Source organism: Anabas testudineus, chromosome 13 (genome assembly GCF_900324465.2).
Source record: "Anabas testudineus chromosome 13, fAnaTes1.2, whole genome shotgun sequence".
Taxonomy (NCBI): Eukaryota; Metazoa; Chordata; class Actinopteri; order Anabantiformes; family Anabantidae; genus Anabas; species Anabas testudineus.
The window spans coordinates 20,214,098-20,236,607 of record NC_046622.1 but is presented as its reverse complement, the minus strand read 5'-3'; the positions used below and the strand labels follow the sequence as shown (position 1 = coordinate 20,236,607).

Sequence of the window (22,510 nt, the reverse complement as noted above, 5' to 3'; positions counted from 1 at the left end):
AAGTTATTAAATATGGTTCCCTGCCTGATTTGTTACTAGAGATTATTACATTTTATAGAGTCTATTGCTGGGAGTAAAAAGCTGTGTTCATGGTGGCTCACTAGTATGTAAACCAATAAGAAGCATTTAGTATGGCCTGCAGCTTTTTCTTTTTGCAGTTTTTAGATGACTGGTCATTACAAACTTTCAGGTGGTACACGTTGATGTTTTTGACTTACTGGGGAACACTCTTTCACCCTATGGAATCTAAGGGGGGACATTGGCAACACAGTTTAGTTTGGAAAAATGTCTGTTTCCACAGACCTTTATTTGCATGCAAATTAGCATTGTTTCTATGTAATACTAAGATAATACTAACAGGTTACTCTATGATAGATTGCATTTAAATTCTAGAAAATATGGATACAAAACTGAATTAACTTCAGTGTGAGAGTAAATGTTATCATCAGCAGCATTGCAATGCAAGCCTTTATTACGAGTTTCTCTGAAAACGTCACTAAACAACCTAACCCTGAATCTCATTCAAAGTTTGAAGCCCTAAGTATTACCGAGTGTTTTGTCTTGTTTGTTAATTGGGTTAGCTTGTTGAATGTAGTCACATTAGCTACACAGTAATGGTAAACAACTATGGTAAAGGCTAACGTCAGCTTCTCAGAGTCTGAGAGTCAGATTTTTAGATGTGTGTGAAACATTTAAAGCTACATTTATAGGATTAGTAGGTTGGACGGTGTTAAAGTAGCATGTTTATGTAACATCATTCGAACGTGGCACAGACCAGCTGTTTCTGCTGTTACCACAGATTTGCTGCAATCCCCAGATCACACTATAGGAGAAACAGACAGGCCCTGACGTTACTCCTGGGACAGCACAGAAACCTTGTGTTACTAATAATACTGAAGTTAATGCTTAAAGGACAGATGTCAAGTTGTTTTTACAGCATCAAATTAGTTACACACAAGCAAGCTGCAGTGGCAGTGGGTGGTGAGTTTGTGAAGTGACAGTGAAGTTAGAATGATTGTTCTGACCCACTGATAATATCAGCTTCATTGGTGTTACTACTGACAAAATATCTGGAAGCTGAGTCATGGTAACTGGACGTGTTTTTGTTAGGTGAACATTTTTAATGACCCATGAAAGTAACTTCTAGTTGGTTAGAGACCTCAAATGTATTCTCTGGATTGGTTTCACTCCACCCCTGTCATGAAAAGGCTAATTCTGTGAAACAATGGAAGCGGATGGTGTTAAAAGATGTCAACTGCCAACTCTTCCTTCCCCCCTAAAGTAGGTGATTGGTGAGGACCACCTGGTGGATGTGTGAATTGGTCCTGATCATTCTAGGGATGGATGAAAGGGCAACATGACAAATAATAGACAGGTTTTGTCTAAGGCTCGAGCTCTTTTGGGTGAGTGTGTTGATTTGCACATGCAAGGCTTCCCTCACTCCTCTCTCAAACCACTTGTTCTCAGTTTGATATATGAATGTCACTGACCTTGAACAAGTGTCCTTTGTCCTTAAGATGAAGGTACACAGCTGAATTAGGTCCTGAGGAGTTGCTCCTCCTGTGCTGTGCCATCCTCCTGTGTAGCGGCTGTTTGGTATTTCCAAGGTACAGCTCAGAGCATTCTTCACTGCACTGGACTGCATACACTATATTGCTCATCTTGTGTTTTGGAGTCCGGTATTAGGTGTAGATGAGTCTCAGGTATGCTGTGTTTTCTAAAAATGCTTTTCAGCTTCTCTGAAACCCCAACCATGTAAGGAATTACCAGGTTTTTGTGTTGGAGCTGGAACTCTTGCTGTTCCATTGTTCTTTTACTGGAGCAGGATACTGCCTTGTTAAAGGCCCACTTGGGGTATCCACAGGTCTTGAGAGCTGTCTTGAGATGCCTTTCTTTCTTTAATGGGCTTCTGTGGGACACACACAGAGTTTGTTGGAAGTCCACTTTCTCCTTTTTCACATTTTGCAGTTTGGTCCGATCCTCTCCTAATCATTATACCCTTAGTATTCAGTTGCACAGCCTTTGAAGGCTATCACTGCAATAATGCAATTTCTGAATCTCTCAATGAGTCTTCAGCACCTGCACATGTATTTTAATATAAAATCTAGTCGCTCAGTCAAACTGAATCCATTGTATTGCAGAGACCTTCATTACCAGAGCGACAAGAGGGACGTTGTAACCCGAACTCATCATTATTCAGATTAGATCATTATTGTCATTTTCATTCTAAGAGACACACCCTGAAACTGTTCTTTCTGTCAGAGGTCTTAAGGCACACATTTTCAGGCAGGCCAGTGGATGCCATCTACATAGTTTTTCACAGCAGACCCATTCTTGGGACATCTGATTTTAATATTCTTTAGCCTGAAAAGCTGTATAATTTGACTCCTTTGAGTTTATGCGTGTATATCTGCATTAAACACTTTCATAAACTAATGTTAACTTACACAAACTGACTTCTGACAATGAAAACCAAAAAAAATTATATGAAATAATACAAGATATGCATCGTTTACTTGTTTAGTTAAACTTTATTATAATAAGTCAATAAATTATCTTTATTATAAAATATTGGTAAATCAAGCATTAAGGTATAATAGATTTCAATAGTTGTACCCAGTTGAGAACATGGTGTGCATTTTTAAGGTAAAATTATAATATATGAGAAATATTACGTAATATGTGTAGATTGTACCTACCTTACTCTATGGCTACATAATCGTACTTTCTTCTAATCGTACTACTTTCTTTCTTACATGCTGTAGCTAATACAGTAAAGAGAATGAGGGAGAAGTGGGAGAAGCATCACAATTTTAAAAATCTATTTTCTGGTTTAGATTTTCCCCATGACATGTTTCTTTGTATTTTTCTCTGGCTTGATCATTATTATGTAGCATTTAGGTGCAAAAATGCTAATTAATAAGCCAAATGCTGAAGACAAAATTGCAAATGTTTCCACAGCTACAGTGAACTTTCCAGGAGAGCTGATGTATGCTGGGATAAAGGTGATCCATACAGCGCAGAATATCAGCATACTAAATGTTATAAATTTGCCTTCATTAAAATTATCAGGTAGCTTTCTTGCTAGAAATGCTAGAACTAAACATATTACTGCAAGAAGTCCTATGTACCCCAGCACTGCATAAAAAGCTGCCTCAGAACCTGGGTTACATTCTAAAACTATCTTCTTATTACTGTATTTGAAAACCATATCTGGGAAAGGAGGGTTTAACTTAAGCCACAAATATACATATTAATATCTGAATCACAGTACAAGAACAAACTATGATCCTCTGCTGTGCAGGACCAAACTTTGTTGCAGCCTTGCTGCCAGGAAATGTGGCTTTAAAAGCTGTGACAACAACAATAGTTTTTCCCAAGACACAGGAAATACAGAGTGCAAATGTCACAGCAAAAGCTGTGTGGCGTAACATGCATGTCCAGACTGTGGGTCTGCCAATGAAAGTGAGAGGACAGAGAAAACACAGCAACAGAGAAAACAACAGAAAACAGCTCAGCTCAGAGTTGCTGGCCTTAATCACAGGAGTTTCTCTGTAGCGGATGAAAACCATCACTGTGGCCAGTGACAGGGAGGCACCTAGCAGAGATACAACTGTGACAGCTATTCCCATTGGCTCCTGATATGTCAGAAACTCAGTTGTTTTAGGAAAACACCCATCTCTCCTGTCATTGGACCAGTATTCCTGTGGACAAGGTGTGCACTCTGTGGCACCTGATGAGTTTAAACAGAAAGTATGTTTTACTGTTAGTTTGCACACAATAACATGACAAAACTTATAAAAGAAAAAAGAAAATACATGATGATTCACAAAATTATGTTTCAAATCTGAAATATATGGTATGGGAAAAAAAAAACTCATTCCACGATGTTAGATTGTGAATGTGTGGTTAAGTATGGAGTACTGTTTTCAGATCTAGGTCTCGGCTACCTGTTGAATTGGCTATGGTTCCATCAGCACATTGGATACAGTCAAAACAACAGGTGGGTTTTCCCTTAATTTGAGCTTTCCTGGTCCCTACTGGACAAACATCAGAGCATAGAGAAGTTGGAACCTGAAACAAAATCAGTTAATGAAATTTCAATGTCAATCTATTTAATGGCATGGCCAGAACACAGCTTTAATAATGATGAGATAATTACATAATAAAATGTTGAGATGATTACCGTTTTTCCAGTTCTCCACACAATTTCCTTTTCTTGGATGTGGAGCTCATAAGCACCATTGGCATCAGAGGCAAAATGACCCAGTGTTACATGGTTCACCTGCCCATTTATCAGCTGCCAGTTAATAAGGTCATTATAGGCTGGAGGGTCACCATTTTTATCAAAAAACACATTATCTCCAAACTGATTCCTAAAATTTACCATTTTCAACTGATCAGTGACCTGAGAAAGGAACATATTTAGTGTAGTCCTTCATTTTAAACACACACACACACACACACACACACACATATATAGATATATATATATATATATATATATATATATATATATATATATATATAGATAGATAGATAGATAGATAGATAGATAGATCAGTTTTAGACAGTTTAGCATATAATGGATTTTACTATTTCTCACCAGTTTGGGCTGAATTTCTGATATATTCAAACAAGACCTTTCAATTTTTTTCCCAGCTGGTTGGCAAAATACCAGCTGATGTAGGGCATGTGCAATGGCATAAACTGCTTTATACACATTATATGGGTCTCTGAGCCCAGCTACATCAAAGAACATGTCCTGGGAATTGAGTAATGTCTCATTGCCTGTGCATATTTTGATTGTTGTTTCAGTATCAATGTGCTCCCCAGGTAAAACAGGTCTGCAGCCCACCACAGTCTCCCAGAAATCCCTCACAAAAGCAGCACTTGGATCCTTATAAGGACTAATGCTTGTAAGAAATGGTTTCAGATTTGGGATAGCCATCTTCCGACTAAAAAATCCTAGGGTTCCACCAAAGGCCTGATAGATTTCTGGTGTGGAAGGTCGAGGTGCTGTTATCCAGCCATAAGCAGCAAGCCACTGAATTCCTGTTATGTTCTGTTTTACTATTTCTGTCATCAAAGGGTAAAAGTCACCCTCAGGAGTAAAAGCCAGAATGACTTTGACAGTTGACTGCTTGATGATTTTCACAACATTCAGAATTTTATCTATTGGGTACGTACGTAGAATTTTCCCAACAAATGCAATACAAACACCAAACTTTTTAACTTCTTCAGTAAATGTCATGATTCCACTTCGGCCATAGTCATTGTCTGACTGTATGACCCCGATCCACTGCCAGCCAAAATGATTGATCAGTTCTGCCAAAGCTTTTGCCTGAAAGTAGTCACTGGAGACTGTACGAAAAAAGGTTGGGTATTTCATTCTGTCAGTCAGACAGGCACATGATGAAAAGTAACTTACCTGAAAGATAAAACAGACACCAAAAACAACTGAAAAATTCAACAAACCAAGCACTAAAACACACCGTATTTTAAAGAACTTTTTTTTTCTGTCTCTTACTATTGGCAGTTGAAATGATCCAAAGGTTCCAGCCACAGGGATAGACTGTGATGATCCTGACTCCCCTATAAGGGCAGATATTGCTGGAGCACAAGGGGAAGTCTCTTCCAATCCACTAGCCAGTGTTAGTGCAGCACGTAAAGCACTTGTAGGAGATGCACAAGAGCTAAGGATCCTGTAGCCAAGAGATATGTTTGGCAGGAGAGTCTGATCTTTGTTGATTTCTTCAATTGAAAATATCATCACTTGAGTCCATCGAAATGATCTTAGGTCAAATCTAGGAAAGACGGTGGTGATTGAAGTTGGTTGTAAAATTTTAGATGCTGCTGTACATATCCATATTGTAAAATTGCTATATATGGCATATTTAACACAAGAGTAGAGAAGCATGCCTGCAACTTACCCTTCACATTTGAAGTCTGGTGGCTCACTTTCATATGTAGAAGTGATGAATATTTCTTTGATGAAAACAGGAAAAATCCCCCCAATCATTATGTCTCCCTGTTTGACCGAACTTGGAATGTTAAACCGTTTAAACAGTTCGCAGCCCCAAAGTGTATTCCAATAGAAAACAGACAAACATAGGAGAATAATGTAACTCTCTGAATGTTTCCTCAGCATTTTCTAAAAGGGAGAATAACGCCGTTCTTATTAAAGCTGTGTTAGATGCAGACAGATGTGCTCTCTTCAATAAAGGTTGATTTATTCCCCACAGGGCAAAGCAGTATTGGACAAATAAGATAGGCTCAGTAGGGAAAAGTCATTTTTCTATGCCGTGAACCTATGAACATACAGTATTTTAGTTAACATGCTCTTACACAGTTCCTTTTTTTGCTGGGTTCAACATCAAAAGATGAATATTAGACAAATGATCAACATTTCCAGGTGTTTACATCTGGACCTGACACACAACTTAGAAGATAGCGCCTTTTTTAACCCACCAATTTTACATGTGAGCAAAAGTATTGGAACATGTGACTGATAGGTGAGTTTTCCCAGATGTATCCTATTACATTGATTATTCAAACAATAAATTGCACTGAAAGTGTACATGTAGTTTCAGATTTGGGTTTGGGATTTGAGTGCCTGTTCGGACTGCATTTCCTATAAAGTCCAACACATCAAAAAATAGCCAAAAAATTCAATTTTTTTTGTAACTGAGATGTTTATTAGTTTGCCATATAATGTTGTTTATGATATGTCTTTTGTATCATTTTTGATACGTTTTGTGTGATGGCAACGTTTTGCTCATTTTGAAAATATAGAACAGTTTAGGCAGATTTTCTCATATTTTTGAATATATAATTAAGGAATGATGCATTGTTTAATTGTTTAATAGAAACTATTTAAAAAAATGATTATCAATATGAACGTTATTCTTACTGTAACTTCTTAAAAATTAGCGTAGCTCTTCCTGCCCAAAAGGGTGTGGATGATTGCACGATAAATGTCATTTTGAAAATGTAAAAAAAGACCTTCCACTGCCTCCAGGGCAATTATAAACCACTAAGAATACATTAATCTGGGTATATACAACAGGTTTTTAGGGAATGTATTGGTCATGTTGATAAGATAGAGGTCTCAGAAACTCACGTATCACATATCATACAAATGGCTTTAATGGGGTATGAGGTGTAACCATCAGAAAGTAAGTATGATGTACTGAACAGATGTTAAATGGGAAAACTAAGAAAGACAACAGCAGTTAATGACAGAAATGTGAAAGTTGTAAAGAAAGCAACAACCTCCAGAGGGCAGAAGTGAAGGTATCACAATCTACAATTTGCAGAAGACTTCATGAATAAAATTACAAATCACACTAGAATATGCAGACCACTTATTAGCAAGTACAGAAATGAGCCCCAAAATCTTTGGGACAAAGTTTATGGACTGATGAAATAAAGATTACCCTTTGCCAAAGTGATGAAAAGGCTAGGAGGTGACGTCATAGCTTGGGCTGCATGGCTTATTCTGGGACAGACATTAAGCTTCACTGATGATCTAACATGAACTTAGAAGTCTACAGAAACATTTGCTAAACACAAAAAAACTAAACTTTGTTGATGTCAATGGGTCACAAGATTGAAGCAGCTATTGCAAGCCAATGATTTGCAAGTAAATATGAAGTCTTACTGACTTTAATTTTAAGTATATCTGTTTCTTACATGAAAAATGGGTGGGTTCAAACAAAAGATGCTATCTTCTAATGGGTGAATCGGACCCAGACGTAAACACCTGGAAATAAAAGCTGAAATCTTGACCTTTATCTTTATATTGATCTTTTGATGTTAAACCAGAATGTTTCAGTCTACAGCAAAAATAAATAATTTGCCTCACTGTTCCAATACCTTTGGAGGGGAATGTGTATGTATTTATGTATTTATATATGCTAAAATACAACAGCGCCATTGGGCTTCTTATAGTAATCCTTGCTGTGTATTCTGTTTCTTTTTTGTTCTGTTGTTCATTGACAAGCGTCCAGACTGTGTATGCTGTGTCATGTGTCCAGCTTTTGAAATCAGTACTGTCCTCTAAATGGCATGCAGGGATTCCTTCCTGACACTTGACAACTATGTTATTTTTGTCATACACCAAGTTGCCAGCTTACATAAATCTTTGGCCCCTGTTTTTTTATGCCTCTGTGCCAGTAACATTATTTTTTCAGGTTGTCCATCTGTCCATCTAATTTATTTAAATGCAATATCTTAAGAACTTAATAGCATTTATTCAAATTTGGCAAAATGTCAACTTAAAATCGAGATATATTTGATTTTCCTGGTCAAAGGTGAAGATCACTTTAGCCTTATGTACTTCAAATTGATGTCCACGCTACATTTCAGAAAAAGCCTTAAGTGAATTTAAACACATCTGACATGAAAGAACAAACTCATGTTTAAATAGACAGTCTGTAAACTACTGTAGGCATGCAACCACAATACAATAATTCCAGTTATTTATAAATCACTAGAATTTCTTTGCCATATTGTTTAAATTTAAAGGTATGTATATGTCAAGTTACAGTACAATAATTAAAAGTTAAATTAAAAAGGACATAATCTTCTGGAAATCAATTCAGTGTCGGATGATGTTTCAAATAAAGTTCTCCAAAATAAGGTCTTTGACGTTGGTCATTAAATCTGTATATTAACCTTCACATTATATAGTAATGTACATCTGTACAGTATTTAAAGCTAATAAAGATGTACTTGTACTTCTTCAGTACTTTGTGTACTTCTGCCGCCTTTGATAAATACATCAAACTGTGCCCACTTCATATTACTATCGCACAGCTTATTCTTTTTCCGGTAACGTAATTGACTGTTATAACTTTAAAAAACTGTAAAAAAAACAAAACAGTGATATACAAGTAAAAAGAATATGCCTATAATAGATACAATAAATTAATTAAAAATATTCAAGATATAAGTTATCATTGTTATCAGTTACTGGTAAACTTACTGGTAAATTAAGCATTTAGTCAAAATAATTTTTTTTTTCACCACAAGAGACCAAACCCAAACTACTGTAACATTAGAGTTCATAATAATTATCATAATATCAAATGATGCTAATCGACTAATAGAGTGCTTCTATAATGCAGCATCTAAGAACTGAGAGCTGCATATTTCTTTAACTGAACAATAAATGTTTTGTTCAAATTTTTCCCATGACGTGTTTCTTTGTATTTTTCTCTGGTTTGATCATTATAATGTAACATTTAGGTGCAAAAATGCTAATTAATAAACCAAAAGCTGAAGACAAAATCGAAAATGTTTCCACAGCTACAGTGAACTTTCCAGGAGAGCTGATGTATGCTGGGATAAAGGTGATCCATACAGCACAAAATATCAACATACTAAATGTGATAAACTTGGCTTCATTAAAATTATCAGGCAACTTTCTTGCTAGAAATGCTAGAACTAAACATATTACGGCAAGAAGTCCTATGTACCCCAGCACTGCATAAAAAGCTGCCTCAGAACCTGGGTTACATTCTAAAACTATCTTCTTATTACTGTATCTGAAAACCATGTCTGGAAATGGTGGGTTTAACTTAAGCCACAATATACATATTAATATCTGAATCAAAGTACAGGAACAAACTATGATTCTTTGCTGAGCAGGACCAAACTTCATTGCAGCATTGTTGCCAGGAAATGTGGCTTTAAAAGCTGTGACAACAACAATATTTTTTCCTAAAACACTGGAAATACAAAAAGCAAATGTCACAGCAAAAGCTGTGTGGCGTAACATGCATGTCCAGACTGTGGGCCTGCCAATGAAAGTAAGAGGACAGAGAAAACACAGCAGCAGAGAAAACAACAGAAAACAGCTCAGCTCAGAGTTGCTGGCCTTAATCACAGGAGTTTCTCTGTAGCGAATAAAAATCATCATTGTGGCCAGTGACAGTGAGACACCTAGAAGAGATACAACTGTGACAGCTATTCCCATTGGCTCCTGATATGTCAGAAACTCAATTGTTTTAGGAAAACACCCGTCTCTCCTGTCATTGGACCAATATTCCTGTGGACAAGGTGTGCACTCTGCTGCACCTAAAAGGATCAAATAAAAGTATGATTTTTAAATTTAGATGTTAAGTTTCAACAAAATTAGTGATGTAATATAATGAAGTTTGAAGAGAAACATGTAAAATCATGCAATGCAGTACTATAGATCGTTTTAAATATGAATGTTTAGTATTTAGTATGACATACAGGCTTTTGATAAATATCTGGGCTACCTGTTGAATTGGCTATGGTTCCATCAGTACATTGGATGCAGTCAAAACAACAGGTGGGTTTTCCCTTAATTTGAGCTTTCCTGGTCCCTACTGGACAAACATTCGAGCACAATGATGTGGGAACCTAGAAAACAAAATCCATGAAGAATTTTTCAGTGTTAATATATAATAATGGAGTGGGCAGAACGAAGATTTACTAATGTTGTGATCACTGAATGAGAAAAAAATTGTGATGATTACTGTTTTTCCAGTTCTCCACACGATTTCTTCCTCTTTGATGTTGAGCTCATTAGCACCATTAGCATCAGAGGCAAAATGGCCGAGTGTGACATGTTTCACCTGCCCATTAATGAGATGCCAGTTAACAATGTCATAAAATGCTGGAGGGTCACCGTTCTGATCAAAGAACACATTATCTCCAAACTGATTTCTGAAATTTACCCTTTGTAACTTGTCAGTGACCTGAGAAAGGAACATATTTCATGTTAGATATGCTGTGTTAATAAGTGTTTACACTAAATTTACTTTACTCACTTCACTGTTTGAGATATCGTGGATTTTATTTACATTATTTCTCACCTGTTTGGGCTGAATTTCTGATATATTTAAACAAGGCCTCAGTGGCTTTTCCCCTGCTGGCTGACAGAATACGAGCTCATGTAGGGCATGTGCAATGGCATAGACTGCTTTATATACATTATAGGTTTCTCTGAGCTCTGATACATCAAAGAACATATTCTGGGAATTGATAAATGTCTCATTGCCTGCGCATATTTTAAATGTTGCTTCATTATCGATGTGCTCCCCAGGTAAAACTGGTCTGCAGCCCACCATGACTTCCCAGAAATCTCTTACAAAAGCTGCATTTAGATCCTTATAAGGACTAATGCTTGTAAGATATGGTTTTAGATCTGGTATTGACACCTTCTGACCCACAAATCCTAGGGTTCCACCAAAAGCCTGGTAAATTTCTGGCGTGGAAGGTCGAGGTGCTGTTGTCCAGGCATAAGTAGAGAGCCACTGAATTCCTGTTATGTTCTGTTTCACTATTTCTGTCATCAAAGGATACAAGTCACCCTCAGGAACATAAGCCAGAATGACTTTAACAGTTGACTGCTTGATCATTTCCACAACATTGAGAATTTTATCCATGTTGTACGTAAGTAGAATTGTCCCAACAAATGCAATACAAACACCAAACTTTTGAACTTCTGCAGTAAATGCCAGGACCCCATTCCGGCCATAGTCATTATCTGACTGTATGACCCCGATCCACTCCCAGCCAAAACGTTTGACTAGTGCTGCCAAACCTTTTGCCTCAAAGTAGTCACTGGGGATTGTCCGGAAAAAAGTTGGATATTTCACTCTGTCACTCAGACAGGCACATGTTGAGAAGTAACTTACCTGAAATATTAATTGAACACCACAGCAATTATGGAACATGCAATAAACAAAGCACTAAAAAGCTATTGTTTTCATAGGAAATTGTGTAATCATACAGTATCTTGCTATTCTGTTATTTCTTCTGCTGTGTCTCTTACTACTGGCAGCTGAAATGGTCCAACAGCTCCAGCCACAGTCATTGACTGAGATGACCCTGACTCTGCTATAAGGGCAGATATTGCTGGAGGACAAGGGGAAGTCGATCCGATCTCTTCTAGTCCACTAGCCAGTGTTAGTGCAGCACGTAAGGTATTTGTAGGAGATGCACAAGAGTTAAGGATCCTGTAGCCAAGAGATATGTATGGCAGGAGAGCAGGATCTTTGTTGATTTCTTCAATTGAATATATCATTACTTGTGTCCATCGAAAAGCTCGTAGGTCCAATCTAGAAAAGTTTTATTTTTGTTTAGATTAGAAATGTAATTATAAAATACATAGGTGCTTCTGCTAAACATTCATATAGTGGTATGTTTGTAAGAAAAGATGAGCATACCGATAAAGTTTGAAAAGGTCATGAAGTTATCTTACCCTTCACATTTCACTTCTGGTGGTTCCTTCTCATATGTAGAAGTGGTGAATATCTCTTTTATAAAAACAGGAAAAATGCCTCCGATCATTATGTCTCCCTGTTTGAACAAACTTGGCATGTAAAACCTACCAAACCGTTCACAGCCCCAAACCGTGTTCCAGTAGAAAGCAGAAAAACACAGCAGAATAATGCAGCTCTCTGAATGTTTTGCTTTTCCCATTTTCTAAAAGAGATGAGGATGCAGCTCTTATTGCAAGTCCATCTAATGTAGGCAGGTGTGCTCTCTTCATAAAAGGTTGATTTATTTCCCACAGGGTAAAATGATGTTAGACTGGTAAGTCTGGCAAAACAGGGTAAGGTCATTGTCATATACCACAAACACACATGCAGTATTGTGCTCATCATACTCACACTCAAAAGCAAAATCCCCAAGGAAATTTAAATTACTAACCCATTGACATATTGCAAACTAGGAACATGTTTTGTATTTGATTTGATCCTAACTACGAGTTATATTAATGTGGAAAAAGTATCTTAGAACAGAAGAAAAAAAGGTAATTTTAAAATTATTGGTAATGGATTTGAGTCTGTGTCAAAATTATTTCACACTTTTGTAAGTCACTTGGCTGCTGGTCTCAAAGCCAGCGATGGTCTCTGATCCTGACAGACAGTTTTTCATTTAGAATTCCTTTGATGTCCTTGGTGACTCAGGGCTTGTTGTTAGGATAGCAGCAAATCACCAATCAGTGTCCACTAAAACTGATTTAGTATGTAATGCAGGCTGCCAGGCCATCAATGTCCTCCATTGTGGCTCACAGAGTACTTCCCATTCTTGCATCCCATTTGTGTGCCCATGTGAAAGACTGGGTTCTTTGAGGGTGGGAGAGAGGGTTCTTTGCAGGATGGTTGTCCCTCTGGCATTTTCACATTGTTTACGCTGGCCCCCTGACCCAAAGCTTTGCAGAAATTACTAAAATATAGCTGAATGTATCTAAACAACTTAAAGAAAATGTTAAGCTGTATTGTTTTAAAGCTGAAATTATATGAAAGAAACTGAAGCAGGTGAATCTCCAGTTGTAGAAAACCTTAAGATATTCTGATAGAATTCATAATATCACAAACATTTTTTGTAATAGCATTGGTAGAACAAGTATAAGGAGTATTTTTAACTGTCAATTCTCTAATGTATGCTTTTATTAACGAGGATCTTAAAAGGAAGACTTTTAGTTTGAAAATCATCAGTGTGGACTCATATTAATATCAATTGCTTAATAACATAAATACATTATCGTTCACAGACCGCCAGTAACTTTGCATTAGTAAATGTAGATTTATTTTTGAAAATCTGCATGTCCTGTCAAGACATGACAAAATGACATACACTAAATGTTGTCCATGCCTCAACAGCATTCACAGTGATTATCATTTATCAATCATCAATTGCTGGTAAATTAAGTGATCAGTGAAAATGATGTTCTGTTTTCACCAACAGTGTATAACTTAGTGCACATTTTACTGCTAAATTACAGAATATATTAAATAAGATCATAATACAAAAACTACAGATGGTTTTGTTTTGATTTTCTGAATTATACTGCAAAATAATCTTACTTTGATAATATACTATTATTATTATTATTACTTTATTACGGACAGAGAGGACTGAGAATATCATATGTTAAAATTAAGTAATTGTGTTTTTGTTCAAAATTTTCCCATGACATGCTTCTTGGTATTTTTCTCTGGCTTAATCAATATAATGTAGCATTTGGGAACAAAAATGCAAATTAACAGACTCAATGCTGAAGACAAAATTGCAAATGTTTCCACAGCTACAGTGAACTTTCCAGGAGAGCTGATGTATGCTGGGATAAAGGTGATCCACACAGAGCAGAATATCAGCATGCTGAATGTGATAAACTTGGCTTCATTAAAATTATCCGGCAACTTTCTTGCTAGAAATGCTAGAACTAAACATATTACTGCAAGAAGTCCTATGTACCCCAGCACTGCATAAAAAGCTGCCTCAGAACCTGGGTTACATTCTAAAACAATCTTCTTATTACTGTATCTGAAAACCATGTCTGGGAAAGGTGGGTTTAACTTAAGCCACAATATACATATTAATATCTGAATCATAGTACAGGAACAAACTATGATTCTTTGCTGTGCAGGACCAAACTTTGTTGCAGCATTGTTACCTGGAAATGTGGCTTTAAAAGCTGTGACAACAACAATAGTTTTTCCCAAGACACAGGAAATACAAAGTGCAAATGTCACAGCAAAAGTTGTTTGGCGTAACATGCATGTCCAGAGTGTGGGTCTGCCAATGAAAGTGAGAGGACAGAGAAAACACAGTAGCAGAGAAAACAACAGAAAACAGCTCAGCTCATAGTTGCTGGCCTTAATCACAGCAGTTTCCCTGTAGCGGATGAAAACCATCATCGTGCCCAGTGACAGGGAGGCACCTAGCAGAGATACAACTGTGACAGCTATTCCCATTGGCTCCTGATATGTCAGAAACTCAAGTGTTTTAGGAATACACTCATCTTTCCTATCACTGGACCAGTATTCATGTGGGCAGGGTTTGCACTCTGCTGCACCTGATAAGGACAAACAGAAAGTTATACATCTGGAAGTTACTTTGCACAAATTGAAATCATAATTATGAAATGTAATACATTTTTAAAAAAATATCTTTTGAAAAATGTCCAGGAGACCTGTTGAATTGGTTATGGTTCCATCAGCACATGGGATGCAGTCAAAACAACAGGTGGGTTTTCCCTTAATCTGAGCTTTCCTGGTCCCTACTGGACAAACATTAGAGCACAATGATGTGGGAACCTGAAGAAAGAAATCGGTGAAGTATCTTACATTGTGACAAGAACAAAACTTTAGTAATGATTAGCTCATTGTATTAGAAAAAGGTGCAAAGATTACTGTTTTTGCTGTGCTCCACGTGATCTCTTCCTCCTGGATGTTGAGCTCAAAAACACCATTGGCAACTGAGGAAAAATGACCCAATGTGATATGTTTCACCTGTCCGTTTATCAGCTGCCAGTTAATAAGGTCATAATAAGCTGGAGGGTCACCATTTTTATCAAAGAACACTTGATCTCCAAACTTATTAGTAAATTTTATAGATTGTAAGTGGTCAATAACCTAGGAAAGGCACATATTTCATGTTAGATTTTAGTTTTTATACAAACACAAACACTTCTCTATTGACACATTTATTCAGTTTTAGATGGTTTGGAATACTGTGGATTTTATTTGTATTATTTCTCACCAGTTTGGGATGAATTTCTGATATATTCAAACAACGCTTTACTGTTTTATCTCCAACTGGTTGGCAGAATACCAGCTGATGTAGGGCATGTGCAATGGCATAAACTGCTTTATACACATTATAAGGGTCTCTGAGCTCAGTTACATTAAAGAACACATCCTGGGAATTCATTAATGTCTCATTGCCTGTGCACATTTTAATTGTTGCCTCATTTACACTGTGTTCTCCAGGTAAAACAGGTCTACAGCCCAACATAACTTCCCAGAAATCCCTCACAAAAGCTGCACTTGGATCCTTATAAGGACTAATGCTTGTAAGAAATGACTTTAGATGTGGGATAGCCATCTTTCGACCCACAAACCCTAGGGCTCCACCAAAAGCTTGATACATTTCTGGTGTAGAAGGTCGAGGTGATGTTATCCAGGCATCAGTAGAAAGCCACTGAATTCCTGTTATGTTCTGTTTCACTATCTCTGTCATCAAAGGATAAAAGTCACCCTCAGGAACATAAGCCAGAATGACTTTGACAGTTGACTGCTTGATCATTTCCACAACATTGAGAATTTTATCCATTGGGTCCGTACGTAGAATTTTCCCAACAAAAGCAATACAAACACCAAACTTTTTAACTTCTTCAGTAAATGTCATTATGCCACTTCGGCCGTAGTCATTATCTGACTGTATGACCCCGATCCACTCCCAGCCAAAACGTTTGATCAGTGCTGCCAAAGCTTTTGCCTGGAAGTAGTCACTGGGGATTGTTCGAAAAAAGGTTGGGTATTTCACTCTGTTACTCAGGCATGCACATGCTGAGAAGTAACTTATCTGAAAGATAAAAATAACACCCAAACTTTGTGAAAAAAAAAAAAAAAAACAATCCAGCAATTTTACACTGTAAAATATTCTTGGTTATTTTATATTTCTGTCTCTTACTATTGGCAGCTGAAATGATCCAAAAGTACCAGCCAAAGCTATAGACTGTGATGATCCTGACTCTCCTATAAAGGAAGATATTGCTGGAGGACAAGGGGAAGTCGAGCTGATCTCTTCTACTCCACTAGCCAGTGTTAGTGCAGCACGTAAAGCACTTGTAGAAGATGAACAAGAGCTAAGAATCCTGTACCCAAGAGATATGTTTGGTAGGAGAGCGGGATCCTGGTTGATTTCTTCAATTGAAAATATCATTACTTGTGTCCAACGAAACGATCTCAGGTCAAATCTGTGAAAGGTTGTGGTGATTGGAGCAGGCTGTTTCTGCTGTACACGTCTATATATTGGCAAGTTTGTAAGATAAGAGTAAAGAAGCATGCATGGACAGCAGAAAACTCAGCTGTACTGCAACTTACCCTTCACATTTCACTTCTGGTGGCTCCCTCTCATATGTAGATGTTCTGATTACCTCTTTGAGAAAAACAGGAAAAATCCCTCCAATCATTATGTCTCCCCGTTTAAACATACTTGGCATGTTAAAGCTACCAAATTGTTCACAACCCCAAACTGTGTTCCAGTAAAGAAAAGACAAACATAGAAGAATAATGTAACTCTCTGAATGTTTCTTCTGCATTTTCTAAAAGAGATGAGGACACAGCTTATTTACCAACTCTGCTCAACGTAGGTGGATGTACTCTCTTCATAAAAAGCTTCTTTATTCCCACAGGGCAGAGCAAGTAAGACTCCTAAAAATGGCACAGCAGTGAAAACCCATTGCTTAGTGCCACGGAGATATGCACTATTCAGTTCAATATGCTTCAACATCAAGAAAAAATTATGTCAAATTATGTCAACCAACATACACATTATATTACAAAAGAATGTGTGTGTAATGCATGGTATGTGCGTTGTTCTTATTATAGTTAATAAATAAGACACCACAAACGTTATGCTGTTGAACGAATAAGTATGTATTTATGTACTATATGTTAATACTCATTAATAATAATTAATCTCTTAATAAACATTACTCTGTGGTGTCAGAAAGACAGTACATGTCTTATTAAATTACCTTTTACAACCATAAAACGTTTTACGTTTTACAACCATACCATATAAACAACGCAACATTGATAAGTTGATGTGTAGCCCATGACATCACTGATGATGTCATAAAGATTTTAAAAAAATAAGTAATTGGGTAAATTGGTAGCCTTTTCCATGTGTCTCTTGCATGCATTTTAAGTATAATTGACTAACTTAGAAACTCATAGCTCAAACGATTAACATCAAACTTACAATAGCCTACTTGTCTGTATTTATTCAGAAAATATTGATGTAATCATAATGCAGCCTAATGATTAACACAAACAAACCTGGGATAGTATGTGTTTTTATAGTTACAGATTAAAACTTGAAATTTGCCTTAACAAAAATTCAGCATGATTTGAAAAATATGTATGCGGAAATAAAATAACCTATAACCAGATTTCTTAATAAAATAACTTAAGCATTGGTGTGTAAAGCATTGGTATTCTTACCAACTTTGTCACACACCCCTCCCTTTTAGACTGTTATTCCTCAGAATTACAAGACAATCAGATTCTTATTGTTTTGCCTCATTACCATTGTTCTCAAAACAGACAGAATGAAAGGAACCACAACCAGGAAAGATCCAACACCAACATAAATACACATAACCAATAACATAAATACAGGAAAAATCAATATATATGCAAAATATGTAAAATAGATTAATTAAATTGGGTCAATATATATAGCCTATGTAGATTCACAGCAAGTATATGACACTATCACTTTCACTGGGGGGATTGTACAGACTGTGGGCCACAAGTAGTTAATAAGTCTTTGGCTGAACGTGCTCCTTAGTCCAGCCAACAAACTGTGCAGTGGGTGGGAGGGATTGTCCAGGATTGAGAGGAGTGTAGACAGCATCCTCCTCTCAGCTACAACATGGAGAGGGTCCAGCTCCACCCCCATAACAACCACCTGTTGTTATTGAGAATGGCAAGCTCCACTTCTCCCCTCTTATAATAATAATAATAATAAATTTATTTATAGAGCACTTTTCTAAACACAAGTTACAAAGTGCTTCACAAAAGAGACAAAGAAAAAAACATGTAGCCCAACAAGATCAACTTGAGCAAGCACTAGGATAACAGTGGAGAGGAAAAACTCCCCTTAGGGAGGAAACTGTTAGAGTAAAAATTATTTACTCACTGATAATTATCTAATTCTCTTATTACATTTTTGTTTAATTATTGTTTCTTACTTCTTGTCATTATGAAGGATATTTGTTTTTGATGTTTAATCCTGTCAGCAACAGGAACATGTTATACTCTGCTAATGCTGCACTCTGCACACAGACATAAAACAGGACAGGTCAGAAAAATGTCAGCATTCTCAGAGTTGACCAGTTCTTGTTGCTATACACCTATGAGCAGTGTTTTATCCTTATATGGAGTTCTTTTTCCTTGTAAAATGATCATCCTTTAACCATACCAGCCCACATCTGTGACTTCAGGGTGTGTCTCATTTGTAATAAAAAGCTTGCACAAAGGGGGAACGGACGGAGTTGGAGATAGGAAATCCTGGGTGAAGCATTTATGATGCTAAGGCCTCAGGCCGGCTCCCCTTGCAAGTAAAAAGGCCAAGTGTCCTTGTTGTCCTTTATTGTCTCCATCTCTTAGTGTATGAAATGTGTTGTGGTAATTTTGGACCCAACAGAACCCTCAAGCAGAACCAGGCTCAAGTTAAACGGCCAACTGCCTCGACAGGTTGGGGTGCAGGAAACAGTAATACAACAAAACAAAATCTTGATGGAGAGTCTTCCCAAGGACAGATATTTTAATTTAGGTGAGAATTCTCCTCTTGCCTCCTGTCCCAGCACACATTGCTGAAACCGTCTATATTTACACTGGAGTCAGGAATACCATCATGCAACCATGTCTCTGTGAAACACATCAAACTACACTCTGCAAAGATTTTCTCCATCCTCACCAGAGCTCTCATTTCATCCATCTTATCGTCCAGTGATCTCACATTACCCATAATCAGAGAGGGGAGATGCGGCTTGAATCTTCTCAGTTCTTTATTTCCTCCTTGCTGTTTTTTGCCTCCCCTACATCCCCTCGTTGTCCTCCTTCTGATCTCATCTGTGATGTTTAAAGTCCCGCACAAAGTTTGATCTTTTACTCCTGCCGTCCTCAGTAAGATCAGCTGATCCCAGGTGTAAACAAAGGAGCTGGCTCCATGGTGATGAAGCAGCTGTTTCGCTCCGTTTTTTTGGATGGCTGATGGTATGAATCCAAAAGTAACATCAGAGATAAAAACTCTCTAGAACAACATGATTCGAGAGGGTATAACTTAATTTCAAAACTAGTTACTTATCTACAGAAAAGTAATGAAAATAATAAGATAAAATACAGAAAAAGACATCACAACATGAGAACAGTGGTAAATCGGCTGCAGCAAGGCTCGCGCCTGCGGAGATTCCAAATTTCTAACCGTAAGAAGGACCTTTGCCTTCTCGTATTAGGCAGTGATGAAGCTGAAATCACCTCTATCTTTCCCATTTATGGACAAATGTCTCCACCCCCAAACACATAGATACTAGACATCTTGGAAGTGTGACCTTTCTTAGCTTGATGACCAAGCCAGCACTCTTGAACATAAGAGAGGTGTTGTAGGTGTCCCTTGAAGAGTCTGTCAAGGGCACTTGCCAGTACCCTTCACAGAGGTCAAGGATCATCAAAAAGGGGGCATCGGCCAGATGCTAAATCAGTTCATCTGCCCTTGGCAATGGATAGAGATTGCCTGGATAGCGTAGTGATAAGAGCTCTGCCCTCCATGTGGGAGTCTGGGGTTCCCAGCTGTGGCCTATGACTAGCTGATCACCTATCTGGCTGCGGGATGCATTGTGGACGACCCCACCCACCCCTCACACCCAATCTTCACACTTCTGCCAGCAGGGAAGAGGTTCCGGAGCATTCGGGCCCTCACAACCAGACTTTTGAACAGTTTCTTCCCCCAAGACATCAGGCTCCTCAACACACACACAACAAACTGAACCGAGCACACACACACACACTCTCTAGATTTGTCATGTTTCCATCTTTCAGATGTAAATTGTATTAATTTTCGCTATTGGTCGCTACTGTTTTGTGTTTTGTGTTCTGTTTTTGTTCAGTTTTTTTTTCAGATGTCTATCTGCACTTTTTCTTTGTGTTCTTGCACTGTTTGCACTAGGTTGCACAGGATGCACTTTATGTGTTTTGCTAGGACAACTTAGCAGTCCTCAGCTCCATGTTTGCCTTGTTGCCGTTTTATGTAGCACCATGGTTCTGGAGAAACGTCTTATTTCACCATGTACTGCTTCAGCTATATGTGGTTGGAATGACAATAAAGCTTCTGGACTTGACTTGACTTGATACAGCGTACTGCCCCAAACCTTCTTTCCCTCTACCTGTCACTTCAGTTGAGTCAGGTTGTGTGGGGATTGGGTGGGATTGGGTGTGAAAAGCCTTTTTCAAGGCCATCCACAAATTCTCTATGGAATTTAGGGCTGGTCTTTCACTCGGCCACTCCAGAATATTCACCTTGTTGTCGCTAAATAATTTCTGTGTAGTTTTCGCTGTATGCTTTGCTTTTTGTCTTAAAGGAAAATAAATCATATCCCAAGCTGTAGTTGTCTTGCCAAATGAATAAGATTGTTATTTTATATTATATTTTGCCGCATTCATCTTACCCTCTACCTTCACAAGCCTTCTAGGACTGGCTGCCAAGAAGCAGCCCCACAGCATGATGCTGCCTCAACTGTGTTTTACAATGGGGATAGTGTGTTTGTGGTGATGTGCAGTGTTTGGTGGGCGCCAAACATAACGTCTTGTCTGATGACCAAAACGTACTATTCAGACCAAAGAACTCTCTTACACTGGATCATGGATTCTTTCACATGCCTATTAGTGAACTCAAGTCGTGATTTAACATGAGATTTCTACAACAGTGGCTTTCTCCTTGCTACTCTTCCATAAAGCTTTGACTGGTAAAGAACCCAGGCAACAGTTGTACGTACAGTCTCTCATATCTCAGTTGCTGAAGCTTATAATTCCCTCAAAGTAGTCATCGGTGTGTTAGTGGCCTCTCTCACTAGTCTTTTTCTTGCATGGCCACTCTGTTTGTGTGGATGGACTGTTCTAGGCAAACTTAGACATGTGCCATATTCCTTCCATTTTTTTGATTATGGATTTCACTGAACTCCGGGGGATGTTCAGTGCCTTGGTGATTTGTTTGGGTCCATCCCAACTAATGCTTCTCAATGACCTGTTCTCTGAGTTGCTGGAAGTGCTCTTTTGTCTTCACGGTGTATTGATAGACAGGAATACTGATTAGCCAGTGCATAAACCTTCCAGACAACAGTGTCTCTATACTGCAATCACTAGAGACACATTCACTGCACTCAGGTGACACTGTAGGAAGAACTGTAGGATTATAAGCATCAAATATCTGGACCTCTGTTGGATTAGTTCAGTGATTTTAAAGTGGGTGAATATTAATGCGAACACTGATTTAACCTTACATATGTTTATATAATTGGCATTACTATGTAGAAACCTGTTTTCACTTTGACATTAATGAGATGTTTTTAAAATTAGGCATGGACTCTGTGAAATCATAGAATGCATATATAATTTTCCATTGAGTCTCTGCAACTCAATCTCAAACACCCCAACGGCCTAGTCCGAAAATTTGCAATCCAACAGATGCGGCAATGTGTCCATCTACCAACCTTTTCTGTTAAGTGTCACTGGGGTTCAATCCCAACTGTCAATGGGGGAGACGCAATGTACACACTTGACTGGGTTTTGGTTTAAAGAAATCCATCTTAAGTTACTGTAGTCATAGGTCTTGTCTGAATGTCTGACCGTGGGTCCATCCCATTCTCATGAATGTGATAGCTGAAAAACTCCTTAAGGAACAGTTGTCCACTTGAACACGAGGATAGACGGATTAGCTTCTGGGGGTGGTC

General features: G+C 37.8%; 3 protein-coding genes across 3 annotated transcripts; all 3 read right to left on the bottom strand.

Annotated features, from left to right (window-relative positions):
- Window positions 1–2,833: 2,833 nt before the first annotated feature.
- On the bottom strand, window positions 2,834–6,022 carry LOC113172162 (extracellular calcium-sensing receptor-like). Its single transcript, XM_026375014.1, is given in 7 exon segments — window positions 2,834–3,244; window positions 3,246–3,733; window positions 3,951–4,074; window positions 4,187–4,408; window positions 4,607–5,431; window positions 5,531–5,807; window positions 5,934–6,022. Coding segments are annotated over 7 exon segments (2,436 nt in total).
- A 3,162-nt stretch (window positions 6,023–9,184) lies between these two features.
- LOC113166354 (extracellular calcium-sensing receptor-like) lies at window positions 9,185–12,330 on the bottom strand. The gene is made up of 6 exons (XM_026366449.1): window positions 12,242–12,330; window positions 11,816–12,098; window positions 11,103–11,675; window positions 10,611–10,733; window positions 10,272–10,395; window positions 9,185–10,077 (listed from the first exon to the last, which is right to left on the bottom strand). The coding sequence occupies exons 1-6, from the start codon at window positions 12,328–12,330 to the stop codon at window positions 9,185–9,187; spliced, it is 2,085 nt and encodes a 694-aa protein (XP_026222234.1).
- Window positions 12,331–13,946: 1,616 nt separating this feature from the next.
- On the bottom strand, window positions 13,947–16,966 carry LOC113172155 (extracellular calcium-sensing receptor-like). Its single transcript, XM_026375001.1, has 6 exons — window positions 16,878–16,966; window positions 16,465–16,750; window positions 15,769–16,356; window positions 15,282–15,404; window positions 14,963–15,086; window positions 13,947–14,839 (listed from the first exon to the last, which is right to left on the bottom strand). The coding sequence occupies exons 1-6, from the start codon at window positions 16,964–16,966 to the stop codon at window positions 13,947–13,949; spliced, it is 2,103 nt and encodes a 700-aa protein (XP_026230786.1).
- Window positions 16,967–22,510: the final 5,544 nt, after the last annotated feature.

Coding starts and splice junctions, on each gene's coding strand:
- LOC113166354 (XM_026366449.1), bottom strand. CDS start 12,330: ATGATCGGAGGCATTTTTCCTGTTTTTATAAAAGAGATATTCACCACT. Junction 12,099..12,241: donor CCAGAAGTGAAATGTGAAGG/GTAAGATAACTT, acceptor AAACTTTTCTAG/ATTGGACCTACGAGCTTTTC. Junction 10,734..11,102: donor GAGATTTCTGGGAAGTCATG/GTGGGCTGCAGA, acceptor TTCCTTTCTCAG/GTCACTGACAAGTTACAAAG.
- LOC113172155 (XM_026375001.1), bottom strand. CDS start 16,966: ATGATTGGAGGGATTTTTCCTGTTTTTCTCAAAGAGGTAATCAGAACA. Junction 16,751..16,877: donor CCAGAAGTGAAATGTGAAGG/GTAAGTTGCAGT, acceptor AACCTTTCACAG/ATTTGACCTGAGATCGTTTC. Junction 14,840..14,962: donor AACCATAACCAATTCAACAG/GTCTCCTGGACA, acceptor TATCAGGTGCAG/CAGAGTGCAAACCCTGCCCA.